This window comes from Sinohyriopsis cumingii, chromosome 17 (assembly GCF_028554795.1).
Source record: "Sinohyriopsis cumingii isolate HCF-2022 chromosome 17, ASM2855479v2, whole genome shotgun sequence".
Classification (NCBI taxonomy): Eukaryota; Metazoa; Mollusca; class Bivalvia; order Unionida; family Unionidae; genus Sinohyriopsis; species Sinohyriopsis cumingii.
In genome coordinates this window covers 40,351,806-40,367,431 of record NC_142977.1, presented here as the reverse complement: position 1 = coordinate 40,367,431, position 15,626 = coordinate 40,351,806, and the positions used below count along the sequence as shown (strand labels likewise).

Here is a 15,626-nt window from a genome sequence, read left to right as displayed (position 1 = left end):
TAAAACTGAGGCCATTCTGATCACAACACAAAGACTTTCTCATTCACATCCTTTACCTCAAATAATAAATATCAGCAACACCAATATTAAATTCACACAATCAGTACGAAACCTAAGTGTTACTCTGGACAGTACTCTCATATTGCACCAACATGTCATGAACATATTCAAGGCTGCATATCTTGAGCTGAGACGCATCAGCTCAATTCGCAAATATCTTTCAGTCGATGCCACTAAAACACTTGTGTGTTCATTAGTACTTTCAAGACTGGACTATTGTAACTCAATTCTGTCTGGTTCATCTCAATATCTGCTCCAGAAACTTCAAAACACAGCTGCTCGATCATACTTAGAGTACCACAATCAGAGCACACCTCCACGCTGCTCTGTACCCTACACTGGCTATCCATTCGATCCAGAATCAAACACAAAATTTGTTCTCTGTGCTACGTTTTACTGTTGGACTCTAGTCCAACACACACACACACATATATATATATATATATATATATATATATATATATATATATATATATATATATATATATATATATATATCAAAAAAGATATTTGTCATGAGCGTTTAAAAAGAATAATCTGCACTGTTAACTTCCTTCCGAAGTCAATGGTGGCATAGCAACCACCAAAGCGACCCCACAACTAGTGGGTAGTGGGTGGGCAGGAGGCCGGGGGGTCCACCCAAAATTCCCTTAAAACAATTTTTTTATTAAAATTGGGAGAGGCATAATTTCTTGCTGAGCCACTGCCCCAACAGTTGTATTGGAAATGGTATGCCGTTAGCTTGTTTTTACGTTTTTGATCTATACAAACGTTCTGTGAATTGAAAATAACGAGGCCGAAAGTGTCTTACAAGTTTAACCGGTATTTTGTATGTATAAAATCGGGGGAAAAAAATGAATTTGATAACTTTTCTAACGTTGCAAATGTTTTAAAGGCCACGTAATTAATTTTTTTAATTCTTTAATCATTTGGTTACGTCACTTACGTCATGTTTGATGACGTCATAGAACACAAACAACTTCTTGACCAATGCACTGTTTCAGATAAAGAGGAATATATGAAAGTGCGTGTTGCTGTACAGAGAAACGAGTAAACGAACAAGAAAGAAATATAAGATAAATTGGAAGATGCGGTTAAGAAATATGACAACATGGGGGAGGAATCGTTTGCAAAAGATGAGTTTTGTGAGTAAAGTACTTGCAGCAATCATCGTCTCTGCAGGAGGATCGCTACTATTTTCTGGTGAAATTGGAATTTTGGATACATTTGTCTTGCTACTTGTGTACACTGTCTTTTTGTTGTACTGTGTGCCCCGACTGTATGAAAAACTTTCTCTGTCTCTTTGCATAAGAGTGATGGAAGTAGTATTGCTGCTATTCGCAGCAGACATGATTGTCTTCCGACTGTATGTTAACGTCAAGAGGTACTTTTTGTCCCAGGATCCTCATTTCGACAGCCTGCAACATCGTGCCTACATCTTTATTGTGAATCTCGTGCGGTTTGGAACAATCGGATCGTGTTTTTACAGAGGCATTAAAGAATACATCAAAATGAGACAAAAGAAGAAACATTACAGACGAAAAAGGCATAGCAGCGGCAGGTGGCAATAATTTTCATAGCAAAACGAAACAAACCACCGAATAGCAAGACAAAACAAAAATTGACTTTTCGTACCAAAACTCAGGCTTTTTTCCCTTACCACATTATCAAACTCTGCAAGAAACGACAACAGAAAAGATTTGAATCGTTTTTGAGATTTGGCTGTTCAAGAGAAAAGGAATAATTAAAGAAGTGGTGATCACTGATTCCTCTACGAGCAGAGAAGATGACGTTGAAAGGTTGCTTTGATAATATTCGCTGACTGGAACTGTTACTGTATTCAGCAAATTAAAAAAAGAATGTAAATGCTATGAAATGAATATAATATGATAATATTTTTACCACATTCCACATCGATAAAGTCATTGAAAATACCAAATAGAAAATATAACCTTGATTTCATTAAATAGACTTCTACTTACCTTAATTTATAACTTTTACGTCTTGGTTTGAAACTATGATACTTAATTAAAGTTATCTATAGTAACTGTCTGTGAGATTGTTCAGAAATCTGATAAGCGTGTTTCATTAATAAACACAGCAAGATCGAATTGATTTATAAAGGATCTTAAATGGCACTCATTTGAAATGAAATTTATGAGACGATTCGGATCAATTCTATTTTCCAGCTTTAGCGAGCAAATGAAAAGAAATTATAATCGAGGAATTTCATATATAACAGGAGGGAAGACGATGTCTGACTTTTGTGATCGGGATTCGAACCAGGTTTGTCTACCTCTCAGTCTGACGCACATACCACTAGACAAAAATGTGCGGACCAGTTGTATTGGTTTGTAAGTGGCCTCATATACGTAGACCGCTACACAACTCACCCACCCACCCCCGGACTTACATTGACATTTGTCCTTCAATGCCACCTCGTTTTATCTCCCAGAGTGATTAAAACATATATGCCCAACCGGGATACCAGCTACTGAGACTTAGACAAACTCCAAAATGTAACTAGTGACAGAGTCAAACTGTCACGGTCGAGAATAGAACCAGATTCGTGTATACAGGAGACTGGCGCACATACCACTAAGCTACAAGGTTCGCACCAACAATGCTGGTTAGTAAGTCGTAGACAGCTGTGCATACATTTATTTTGAAATTAGTACAAGTGTAAGAGTCCATTCTGAGCCTGACGAGAAGTAAATTGAGAACAAACATTCAAGCAAGCTGCAGAATAGTGATTTTAAATGACTCTGGAATACATTCAGATGCTTTGGTCGTTTCCTTTGCATTTAGTCAAGAAATTAATGGTATGTGGGGACTGGGAGACAAATCGACACTTGTGAGGGAATGGGAATTTAACATGGAAATGGCACTTGGTGGACAATGGGAATTGAACACGAGAATGGCACTTGGGGGACAATGGAAATTTAAAATGGGTGTCCCTAAAAATCCAATGGGTGACGTAGTGGGGTTTATAGGGACAAACAAAACATATTTATACACAAACAAATAAACACGCACACACTTATACAACAAAGACAAAAAAATTGGCAATGAGTATAAATTTTTGAGCAATTGAGTGGCCCTGAAAAGGGCCGTTTGGGTTTATTAAACGGAGTTAACATACGGAGTATCGCATTGGTCTTCTTCTCTTCCTTAAACTCCGTCTGACAATCGGACTGTACATCAAGACGGGTGGCACGATTTACCCAAATACAGCCAAATACTGCCCAAATATACTCAATTGCTGCCCAAATACTATCAAATACTGTCCAGAAACAAGCACATGATAAATTTACTACAAAATAAATTTTTTAATTCATTGCAAAGTTAAGTTCTGGATCAAGAAAAAATTATTAAGCAATTAGAAATTCTTTGTACGAAACGTAACGAACGTCTCCAATTACCATTTGCTCGGAAATTATCGTCAGAGTCCGGGACGACATATATGTCCCTAATTTGCATACTTAATTGCTGATATCCATATTCTAGATTTGTGGGCACACCTTCGACATTTAGATATAATTAGCTCGTGAGAAAATACATCATATTCCTATCGATTTCATGCAGGTATATCTCGATGAAAGTCGTTCAAGTTTGCTAGGCCGGCTAGTAAGCGGCTACCCCAGAAAATCCTATTTACTATATATCTTTTAAAATCATACAAATAAATACATTATATAAAAGATGAAACTATATACCTTAAAACGAAACTGCATTTTAATCCAAGTTTCCAAATTTTCATGCAGTTGTAGCGCACGTACAAAATCGTCTGCTATCTAAAATATCAACTTGCCGCTAGAACGGGATTCTCAAGAAATTGCCCGGCGTATATTGTTTCTAAATTCTTTGGTATTTTTGCCCCCATAAACGAGACGTTGTAAGCGTATTACATCCTATTCTTTGTTGTTTCTCTTCAACATAATGGCTTGTTCTTTTATAAAATGTTGAACTTTACTTTAAAAAAATGTACAATCTGGTGACAATTGCCGCTTTTCAAATGGTAAGCATTGCAGTATGTTATTTTCGTCAGTCGGTCGAATTCGGTATGCATTTAGCTTCATAGTTTGCTTAATATCTCTTGATATTTATTGGCAATGTTACGTTGAATTTTGTAAAACCAGCAATAAAACTTACCTAATTATTCGACTGACATGCTGACAGAAATAGTCCAAAGTAATGTATTTCATTTCCAAGGCCTAATGATTAAATATTACATCTTTTCAAAGCTATGCGCAGAATAGGCCTACGTATCGCAAAGCATGAAAACACAGGGGTGTTATCCTGTGTGTCCAAAATTAATATTATTTTGAACAGAATAATATGGTGACAATTGCCTCTTTTCAAATGGTAAGCATTGCAGTATTTTATTTTCGTCAATCGGTCGAATTCAAAATGCATTTAGCTTGAATATTGGTGGCGGAAACCTTCAGTGCGCAGAAATGCCCGACAGCATTGTATATATCATGTTAAATAATTAAAAAAACAAAACAAAAAACAACACGTAGAATGTGTGACCGGTTTCGCTTTATTGCTTCAGCAGACAATATATATATATATATATATATATATATATATATATATATATAAAGTATGATGCGTATGCAGATCGTTACCTTTGAATTTAATCCTTGGATGCATGCATATGTATATAGGAGAATGCTATGGAAAAATCCAATTCAGCACAAATGTTGATATAGCTAACAAATCTATTTATAACTTGGTGTTTGATCATTTCCAACTGATTCTTAGAATTTACTCTCTTATTACTGTCTCTTTTCCCTGTTATATTTATATTTATATACCAAATCAAAGCCACATGTTCAGCTAAATTTCTATTCAGTCAAAATAAATTTCACGTGATGCATGAGGATCAGTTCCGACTGTTTACTGATAAAAAACAAATAAAACAATTATGTGATCTAATGAACAAAATGCAAAAATAAAAAACTACATTATTACAAAAGTGCAAATTAAAACACATTAGAACATTCTTAATGTTTTCTTTTACCTGCAATGACTCAATAATAACCTCTTGGTACGAGCTGAATAGCAGAATGATAACTCGGCCCTTGGGCAGTCGAGGCCAGGAATATATTATAAATATTAAAAAATGTGAACAATAACAGGTAAATTGTCGTCACTCGCATAAAATGAAATGAAAAGAATTGCCGAACAGAATCAGCAAACCAAAGTGCTTCTTGTCGAAGATCACAAAGAAGAAACCAAAGAAAGAAAATGCCGAAAAAGGTGATCAAGCGGCAAGCTCTCATTTAATATTTGTTCACCACCAACCCGCTAAAATCAGCCTCGAATGGCTTTTGCATATTGAGTATTGACAACTAACAGCATGTTTTCTCTGAAAATAGGACGAGTTTCAGGTTTTGTATTTTTTAGTATTAATAAACTGCAAGACAGACTAAACAAAACATTACTGTTAATTACAAGCAATCAAATGCAAGGTATATAATCTTAAGGTTTAATCACCTCGCCTCTCATTTTGAAGCAAAGCTTAAATATTGCACATTTCTTGTTTTCTTTATTCTGTATTGGTGATTTTTAAGTGAATCATGGCTGATTTCAGTAATAATATAAAAAAAAGCAGAGCCGGGTTTCCATGTGGAGGATGCAAATCAAACTGTTCAAAATGACTGTGTTAAATGTTCATTGCGTAAGAACCGGTATCATAACACATGCCAAACAAATCTCAGACGATGAATTGAAAATGTGGGGAAACATTGTTCTGGAATACGTGTGCGTTTCGTGTCGTACATTGGATGATGGCCATGCATCATCTGCAGAATGTAAGTATCAACATTTACTTAATAATATTTGTAATAATTAAATTACTAAGGTTAGCACACGCAAAGACTACTTTCTTTTCTCAAAGCATTTTTGTTATAGACCCCTAATTATGTGTGTAGTCATCATGCAATATCATGGATTTTCAACCGATTCAATTACCATTTTATCTAAGAAAAAATGCAGCCTATGCACGAATTAAAATAATTTAATTTGTCTAATATTTAGATTTCTCTAAAATAATATAAATGTGTGCTAAAACAACATAAATGTATGCTGTTACGTGTTTAGGCTCGAATAAACAGTAACACAGAAAGACAGAAAACAAAAAGCTTTTTAAAATTTAACAAATAATTTATTTTTCTGGAAAATTATGTAAAAATGATAAAAGGAGAAGAGCTTACGGTTTAAAGAATCAAATCCAAAAATAATCTAAGAATAATCCACGAATTAAATTACAAAAGTCCTAGTAATAAATGTTCTAATAATTTCAAATTCAAATCCTGATGTAAAATCCAAGATGGATGACGATAATGTATGCTGTAGTTAGTACTGTGCTTATCTACAGTTCCTTGTAGAAATACAAATAATGGCACTCCCGTGTTGGAAATCCAAATTAAACTTGTAAACAATGTCTTTCCAAAATCTATGTAAGCACTCTTCAAATATTTACAGACATACACAGAATATTGACTTGATTAGATCAATGAATTTATTCCCAGAATATATAAAAAAAAGTGTTTACTTCTTAACCAACGTAGTCCCATCATGACCTGGACAACTACAAATCATTTTAAAATAAAATAGAACTTTGTTTACTAATTTTGAATCTAGGTCAGAATTTAGATCAACACCTGGTGTTTATAAATTAACAGTCAAGGTCAAACAATTTTCTGAAAAAGTATTATCTCTAGTGAAAAAAATTACATTATAATAGAATCAAAAATTTAGAACTGACAAACAAATTAAAAATAAACAGGATTAAATCAGATATACGTTACAATGCTATAATTATGATACAACCTGATCACACGGCATTGCAAATCAATTGCACCAGGTGAAGTTTATTACGTGTAATTTAGTCTTCACATCAGATGGGGCATACATGCACTCACATGTGTATATTGTATAGCATTTTCTGTGAGAATACTGTTTTAAAATTATTTTATTACCATAATGTTATATTGCCCACTTTTTTAAATTGCTATTTCCACTCACCATTGTATTAAATCAGTGTTAATATTTAAAAATTGTCTTTTGTCAAACAAAAAATTGGAATCTACTTTTCATTTTTTGTTACGTATTTTATATCATTTAAAAATAATGCAGAAAGTTGATTCTAAATCTGAAAGAAAGATATGACCAATTAGAGCAACATCGGTCATAAAAGTAAACACATACAAAGAAACCCAAAGAAAATTCAAAACGGTTATTGGATAGTATTGTACTGGACTATTTTCTGTAGTATAGCTTGTTAAGAATTTGCTACACATTTGTCTACCCGGGATTAAGTACGTGAACTCTGCGTTTTAAGTCCCACAATTTTTAATTTAATACCTATCGGTTTTGCATTCATTAATGTACTTTTGATTTTGCAATGCATATTATTTAGCTATTAATACATGAATCCACAACTTAATATGTTTAATTTTTTTGTAAAAAGAGATGACGAATAAATTGATACAGAATATCAAACCTCTTTTAATATTTACATATAAACAAAGTGAAGGAAAAAAAATAGGTTAAAATCACTTTAATTCTTTTCTTTTAACATTTACACATGGAACTAAAATGAAAAAGGATAAAGAGATAAAAAAGATATAATAGATTAAGTTTAATTTTCTTTTCTTTGCATCTAAATACGATACATACACAATTTATATATAAATCAGTCAACAAATGTGCGCTGCCCTGTCCCAAGAGTTTTAGAGTCAACATCGTGGCTTTTCAACCAGTATATTGGTTAGGCTATCTCACAAGACAATTTTGCCAAACAAACAGGATGTGAAAACTTAAACTTTACATATTAGTTGTTGAAAATCATTTGAATTGTTTTTGTAGCGCCGCAATGCTAACTGAGGTAGCGCGTATGTACTTGGCTACTTGTGATTGTAACACACAATAACACATGTCAATCTGATTACAGTAGCACTTCACTACCTTATACCTTAAATGCTGTACATGTATCAACAGTGTATATGTAAATGCGATATCTTTGCGTGTCCTACTCATTCTCTCAACATTTAATTCGATATGTTTAGAATGTTACACGAGGACATTTCATGGTCAATACGAGAAAAGGAGAGAAAAGTAATTTCCCCATTTGCAAATATTTAAATAAGTAAAGAAAAGAACTATAATGATCAATGTATAGACAAATTAAACATTTCTAAGTCCTAATGTTGTATCAACTGTAAATATTTTCCAGTATTGTAAGTATATAACGTCTCCGCACCGCCTTTGCGCATTTAGTCTTTTTAGTAATTATCATATGTACATATAACAAATATATACTCACAAGGAACTTTCTGCAGATATTTTAAATGTCACATTTAGGCTCTTACAAAACGCAACAAGAAAAGAGTGAAGAAAACAAACTTTGTAAAAGTTAACAAATAATATATTTCCCTAGAAAAACATGGGAAAAATGGGAAAAAGAACTTACTGTTTTACGAATCAAATCCAAAAATAATCCAAGAATTACAAAATAGAAGTACTAGTAATAAATTTCTATAGCTGTCTTTGTCGAAGAATTAATTTAGAGCATAAGTATTTCCAGGGAAAAAATCCCTTGAAATCCAAATAATTTGAAGAAAATTAAAAAAAACAAAAACTCAAACTGGTCACAACAAAACACCTCTAAGTGTCAATGGTTTAAAGCCTGACACGATCATGTTTCTAGAACAAGATGGAAGCCTTTTACATGACTAACACCACATACTCCCAGTATGGCCTCGATTTATGAATCTTACACTAAGAAAGAATATAATTTTTTTTAAAAAGCTGCTTACTTCAACTCTTACTGATTCTGAATCAAGGTCAGGAACTAGGCCAGCGTTAGATACAAAGTTTCTATTATTAGGTGTTTACAAAAAACAGGTCAAACTGAATTTCTAGAAAATGTCAAATCCAGTAAATAAAGTTACATTACTGTAACAAAGCATGTAAAGGAAATTTAAAAAATTGAAACTAACAAACAATTAAATTATAATCAAATATAAATTAAATCAAATATACATAACTTTATGACAATATTTTTTTTTACAAATAATGATGATATTCCATTGTTTTGACAAACTGCTTTAATGAATATTTAACATAATTCATTACACTGTTCGGTGCAAATAGGTATCTTAAGAAAAAACGAAGACACTGTTGTCATTTTAAATTGTCTGTGTTGGCTTTACCTGTCTACCTGTGTTTTTCATGACCTAATTTGCATATTACCAATGCCTCAACAAACTCAAAATCTGCATTAATTCCAGTATTTATCAACTATTTAAATGAGGTTTTCTTTTCTCTCTTGGCGGCTGCATCAAAGAACAAAGAGAAACCAAAGGAGGCTTTTCAGCAAGAGCTAATGTTCAAAGTGAAATTAAAAATTCCAGAAGAGCCAACGTCTTATTTACCAGACGTTGATCCAGTCGTGGCTGAGTTGATGGACAATTGCGCCAACAACATAACTGGAAACCCCCTGATGACAAGCGGTAGTGGAGACTGACTCTTCAATGTTTTCTCTATCTTGCTTTGTGGTAACAAGTTAAGGAAAATCCAGGAAAAAGATGCTTGGAAAATGAGAAACAATTTAAAATGCTTTTAAGTGAAGATGCACCAGCAGAAAGAGTGCCTTTGGGACACAAAAGCAATGTTCACATTATAGTTAGGCATCGACAGAGTGAAGGGGGAAAACACAATGACTTTCCTCCCGATGACTGTGGGCCATAGGACTCAAACTCAGGCACCACTGTAAACCAGGTATTCGTCGTAACCAAGAAAAACAAATAAATTTTAAAAAATTGTCAAGAAAAATGGTCACTTTTGCCTGAAATAGATTGTGGAAAAAAATAACGTATGTTACAACTGATCCTCAACCCACAGATATATTAATTCTTCATCGCTACTATACTAAGCTATAAGACGACGAAAGCTACAGGAAGAGAGTTACTAATGTATCTGAAACACCCGAATGGCTTAGCCATTTAAAAACCCTCATAGTAATTGTGTATTAAGTGTAAAGAATTCAAATTAAAATCATCTGCATGGAAACTCAAAAAGTGGACACCAATGATTACTTACACTTAAACCAAAAAGACACATAAAATCTAAATCTTACGCTGACTTTGAAACTAAACACTTTGTCGACAATCAGGTCACTAACAATTCTACATGTTTTGTAACAGTGTATTGTCAAAATAGGTGTGTTATTCTTATATAAATACACAGCTAATTTTTTGTTCTTAATACCATTCATATTCAATACAAGGTCACAAAGCACTATACAAAACCCAAGTCTTTACTTTAAAAATTAAGTGCCTGTAAGCACGTATTTTTGACTTTATATTTCTGCTATGAATGATCTGGTGTGTGAATATTCTGTCATCACTCTATTTCTCTTCCTTATGCCATGGAGTGTATGCTTGATGGTACTTGTAATATAACCAATGCCAATTTGGCAACTGAAATGCTCTTTTGGAAGAATATGGAAGGATTCCTTCTTTAAATACGTTATCCAATCATAATAACTTTAGTAGAACTACTACTACCATGCAAATCCAGTTATCCCAGATAACACTTTTAGCTATAAAAAAGACCTAAAAGTTACCTGTTCACCTAGGTGGCAGTCGGGCAGCGATCTCCCTTTGGTATAGGGATTGGCAGCAAATCCCATGAGTATCTCAGTTACTACTTCCGCTTGTGCTAAGAAGCATGCTCTCACCACCAGAGACCTTGCAAAAGCCAGAATCAACTTCTGGAAGAGATATCATTATAAGCTGGAGTTTTCCACTTCTAAGGAACGTATACTCCATCTATATTTCCAACATTTCTGTCTTCGTATGCTGTCAAAAATTCACTTTTAGAATTTCATAACAAAAATTGTCATATTCACACATTTAATAGTATTTAGATTCTTGCATGGGTAGCCTATGCAATTTCACAAAATAGTTCAGGCTATAATTATATTTTATATCAGTGCAAGTCTGGAAAACTTTCAATAAATGTATAATTTCACTATGACCTGGTACATACAGGTGAGTTTTCTATACCAATAACTTGTTGCTATTGCTAAAGAGGATGCATTATGAGAGTCTTGTGCTGAACACCTGAATTTATTGCCCTGTAAAAAACCATAGGCAGTGGCTTTTATTATATACCTTTCAAGGTGAGATTTTCAAGATGGCCAGTGTTGTGGAATCAGGCAAGCATAATTTTTATTTAAGACCAAAACTAAAAACCATAACAAGACTTCTGGTGAAAACCTCATCATGATGTGACTTTTCATTCAGGCAAAGTAGCAATAACATGATTTTCTAGATAGCTGCCATTGTGGCCATATTGGAGATGACATCACACCATTTTTATTTAGGAACTACTGGGCATCATAAATAGTCCTTCCATGAAAACCCATTATTGATGAGACCATCTACTGAGAAAGACCAGCCATTACAAGATTTTCATACTAAATGTCTGAGCTGAACCATTTTCATTCGGGATCAGCTAGACATCATAAGAAATCTTATGGTGAAAACCCAAAGGCAATATTACTTAATAATTGCATACCCAGTGGCTGGTAAAGGAAAGTAACATTTCCATTGGTCAAAATGTTACCACATGATCAAAATGATTTGCATTTATTTCTGTATGAACTGTAAGGAGAACTACTTTTCTAAGAATACCCACTTATATAAATAGTCACATGTACAACATAAGATAAACGCTGCCAGTGAAGGCAGACACAAAGTAAGCATTAAAGAAAAAGAACAGTCTTACAATTAAAAAAAAATAATTGAATAAATTTGGCTTCCATTGGCTGAAAGACTGGTATTAGGATGACCTTATTATGACCAAGCAGGACAATACCAAGTGCTATAAATAGCTATGTAACAGAAAACCCCAAACATGTATTGCTATGCTCAATTAAGATTTCTGTTTTTTAATGATGCAAACAAAATAACATAATGAATAATTTAAATTTCAATTATAATAGTTTAACATTGTTTTTTTTCTCAGTTTATTGTGGTATAAACTGTCAGTTGCGTGTCTGCAACTGACAGTTTATACTACGATAAACTCAGAAAAAACAATGTTAAACTCTTAATTGTTTTGGTGGAGGAATGAGAACAATATTTCATGATGGCTGACATGGCCATAGTGGTTGTCAGATCAGCACAATATTCATTTGGGACCAACTAGCCATCATAAGAAGTCCTTCATTTGGGACCAACTAGCCATCATAAGAAGTCCTTCAGCGAAAACTATGCTGATATGACAATCCACTTAGGTGAAATAGAGATAAGATTTCCAAGATGGCTGCTATGTTGACCATGCATGTCTGAACAGCACCATTTTTATTCAGGCAAAACTAAAATTGGGATGAAAATGTGTCTGAAGTTTTTATGCCAATCCTCTGGTTGTTGAGGAGAATTAGCAACAGCAAACCTGTTCTAACAGAGTGATGGATGCTGGACGATGGACAAATGACAAAAAATATGCCATCCCACAGAGACAGGTGACAGACGATGTATGACAGACAATAAGCCATCCCATAGATTCACCTGGTTTATGACCAATAGAGCTAAAGATAAGGAGATAGATGAATAACGTCTACTCATTTGCTAAGGATTGTTGCAAATAAACAAATCAATGTAAGTAATTCCTTACTATGCATCTAGGCAAGTACTGTTCTAGGAATGCTGAAATGTCAATAGATTTTTCTGTAACATAAATTCTGTTGAGAAACTTTCTTATATCCATAATTACTTAAATATATGTGTTAATGGAGAAATACACAAAATGACACTACATACAATTAATCTAGATCAGGGTGGTCCAACACCTTCAACACTACGGGCCACACTGACCAAAAATGTAAATGCTTGTGGGCCATACATAATTACAGAACTGATTTTTTGTATGAGTGCAAGCCACAAAAAATGGCCCACTGGCCACATTTATGGTGGACCACTTTGGTATAGATGGAGACTTTGTAAACTGTGTAGATAATCTGCATATTTGTGTGCAATTAGGTGCACATTGCAAATATGAGAAGAAGGTAATACATACATTTCACACAGTGTGATTGATGTACATGCATTAATAAAACAAATGATCAGTTCAGTTTAGCTAAACTGAAATATCAGAACTTATCACATATTATTTTGCATATATATATTTCATAACGAGACATAATGAACAATGCCTGTCACAATATGGCATTTCATCTAACAATATCACATATTAATATCAACAAGACAACAATTAAGAATTGTTTTAGTAATAAACACTACTTCAAACTTTTTGTTCATTTAAGGTGAAATTTATAAAAGTGGTTAAACAATAAAATTTGTTGCTGCCTGCAAGCACTAAATGCTTACTCATAATTCACTATGCATGTTAATGAACCATAATATAGTAGCTTGGATGTCTCACCATCACAAATCCAAAATATAACTCTGACCACAATCTCTATCTCTGGACAGTCATCCCTATGTCTGTTATATATTTCTTCCTGTTGTAACTGCAGTTATAAAGTTTATTTAAAAAACACCCCATGAAAATCTCAATGTAATTTAATGTTTTGTACAACTTACAACATAAACCATCCCAGGTACTGCAGAGGAGGCAACCCACTTCTGTATATGGTTACCATGGAGACAATATAAGTATCAAATTACATGAAGTTTTACCTAGTGATGAAGGAGATATGAAAATATGGATCGATTCAACAAAATGAGTGATGAAGAGCATTACAATATCATTGAGCCTAATACTAAAGTATGAGGAGATAGCCTGGAATGATGCTAGTAAGCATTACAATATCATTGAGCCTAATACTAAAGTATGAGGAAATAGCCTGGAATGATGCTAGTAAGCATTACAATATCCTTGAGCCTAATACTAAAGTATGAGGAAATAGCCTGGAATGATGCTAGTAAGCATTACAATATCCTTGAGCCTAATACTAAAGTATGAGGAAATAGCCTGGAATGATGCTAGTAAGCATTACAATATCATTGAGCCTAATACTAAAGTATGAGGAAATAGCCTGGAATGATGCTAGTAAGCATTACAATATCCTTGAGCCTAATATTAAAGTATGAGGAAACAGCCTGGAATGGTGCTAGTAAGCATTACAATATCCTTGAGCCTAATACTAAAGTATGAGGAAACAGCCTGGAATGATGCTAGTAAGCATTACAATATCCTTGAGCCTAATACTAAAGCATGAGGAAATAGCCTGGAATGATGCTAGTAAGCATTGTTACTAGCTGGCATAGTTTGCCTTGAAAATCAAGACCTCATGATAGGTCAAATTATATGGTGGCTAAAGAATAATATGATAAAAATTTTAAATAAAAATATATTTTTCTCATTCTTTGCCAAGTCATTACTGTCTTGAAATAAATATTTTAAATAATTTATAAACTAACACATTTCCATAGTTCTAGAAACTATGTAACAGATAGAACTTGCAGCAGGCTATTTACTTATAAACAGAATATTTTTTAACAATACGCAAGTTCTTTCATCTGATGTGACAAAAAAGCACAAATGAAATTACAAGAACATGTCAACAGTATACCAGAACACAATCATCTCTAACTTGACTCCCACTAGAAAGCCAACAAGCAAGTCAATACTATCTGAAAAACAAATAATGGCAATATAACATGGATTTATCACGGGGATTTTCTTTCAATGTGTAAATTTTAATTGCATTTGCTTTCGGCTACATGTCAAACTACATTGATTGGTCTTGATATAGCAGTTTCTTACGGGGAGTTAAGGAGATAAAGGACACACTGGAGCCTAAGTAGCACATATATAATGTATCTGGTCAGCATCTTTGCAGTCCTATGTTGAGACCCCAACTCCAATTAGTGGTGTGCTCTGGTTTCTCCAGATGTTTTCATCTCAAAGACCGTAGGACACCAAAAACTAAGACGTTGAGAGCCTGTTGTACAAGCTGTTAAAATGTGCTGTGTGACTGACATTAATGAAATAGACTAAGGAAGTAATACTGTTTTCAGTAATCTTGGTGGCAAGATTAATTTGGTAGGCAAAATTATCTTTGTGTGTGACAGGAAGCATACGACTCCATCAGTGGAGGTAATTACTCTTGTTCAACATGAAATTATAGAAGCTGCTACTGGGTCAAAAGATGACGTTGACTGGTGGTTGGACTGTTATCAGAAGAGGCTTGAATCAGATGTGAAAATTTCCATTTATTCCAGGAATTCACTGCTCCAAATATAAAGTATCCAATACCTGATCCTGCAACATAAATAAATACCCTGATAAATACCTCTCACTAAATAACTGACCCATGTTTCATTACTTAAGTTACTGGATAATTATGCTTCTTAGGTGTGTGTATCTTAATTTATTTAAAACCTAGATCATTTTGTGGCAAAAAAGGGAAGGCATAAAACTGGTAAGCAAAATTTAAAGTGTAACTACTGCAGTTGTGACAATTACTATCTATGAATTTTGCATTGAAAAGTTATAAGAACGAAATATTTCATATGGTA

At 33.7% G+C, this 15,626-nt stretch overlaps 1 protein-coding gene across 3 annotated transcripts in view; it reads right to left on the bottom strand.

Moving 5' to 3' along the window:
• Positions 1–7,615: 7,615 nt before the first annotated feature.
• The window catches only part of LOC149778475 (high affinity copper uptake protein 1-like), a 54,000-nt gene continuing 45,989 nt past the window's right edge, over positions 7,616–15,626 (bottom strand). For all 3 annotated transcript variants that reach the window (XM_089939338.1, XM_089939337.1, XM_089939339.1), the window contains exon 5: positions 7,616–15,369. In XM_089939338.1, coding sequence (XP_089795464.1) covers positions 15,242–15,369 — 128 coding nt within the window. In that variant the 3' untranslated portion in view covers positions 7,616–15,241. The remainder of the gene's footprint in view (positions 15,370–15,626) is intronic.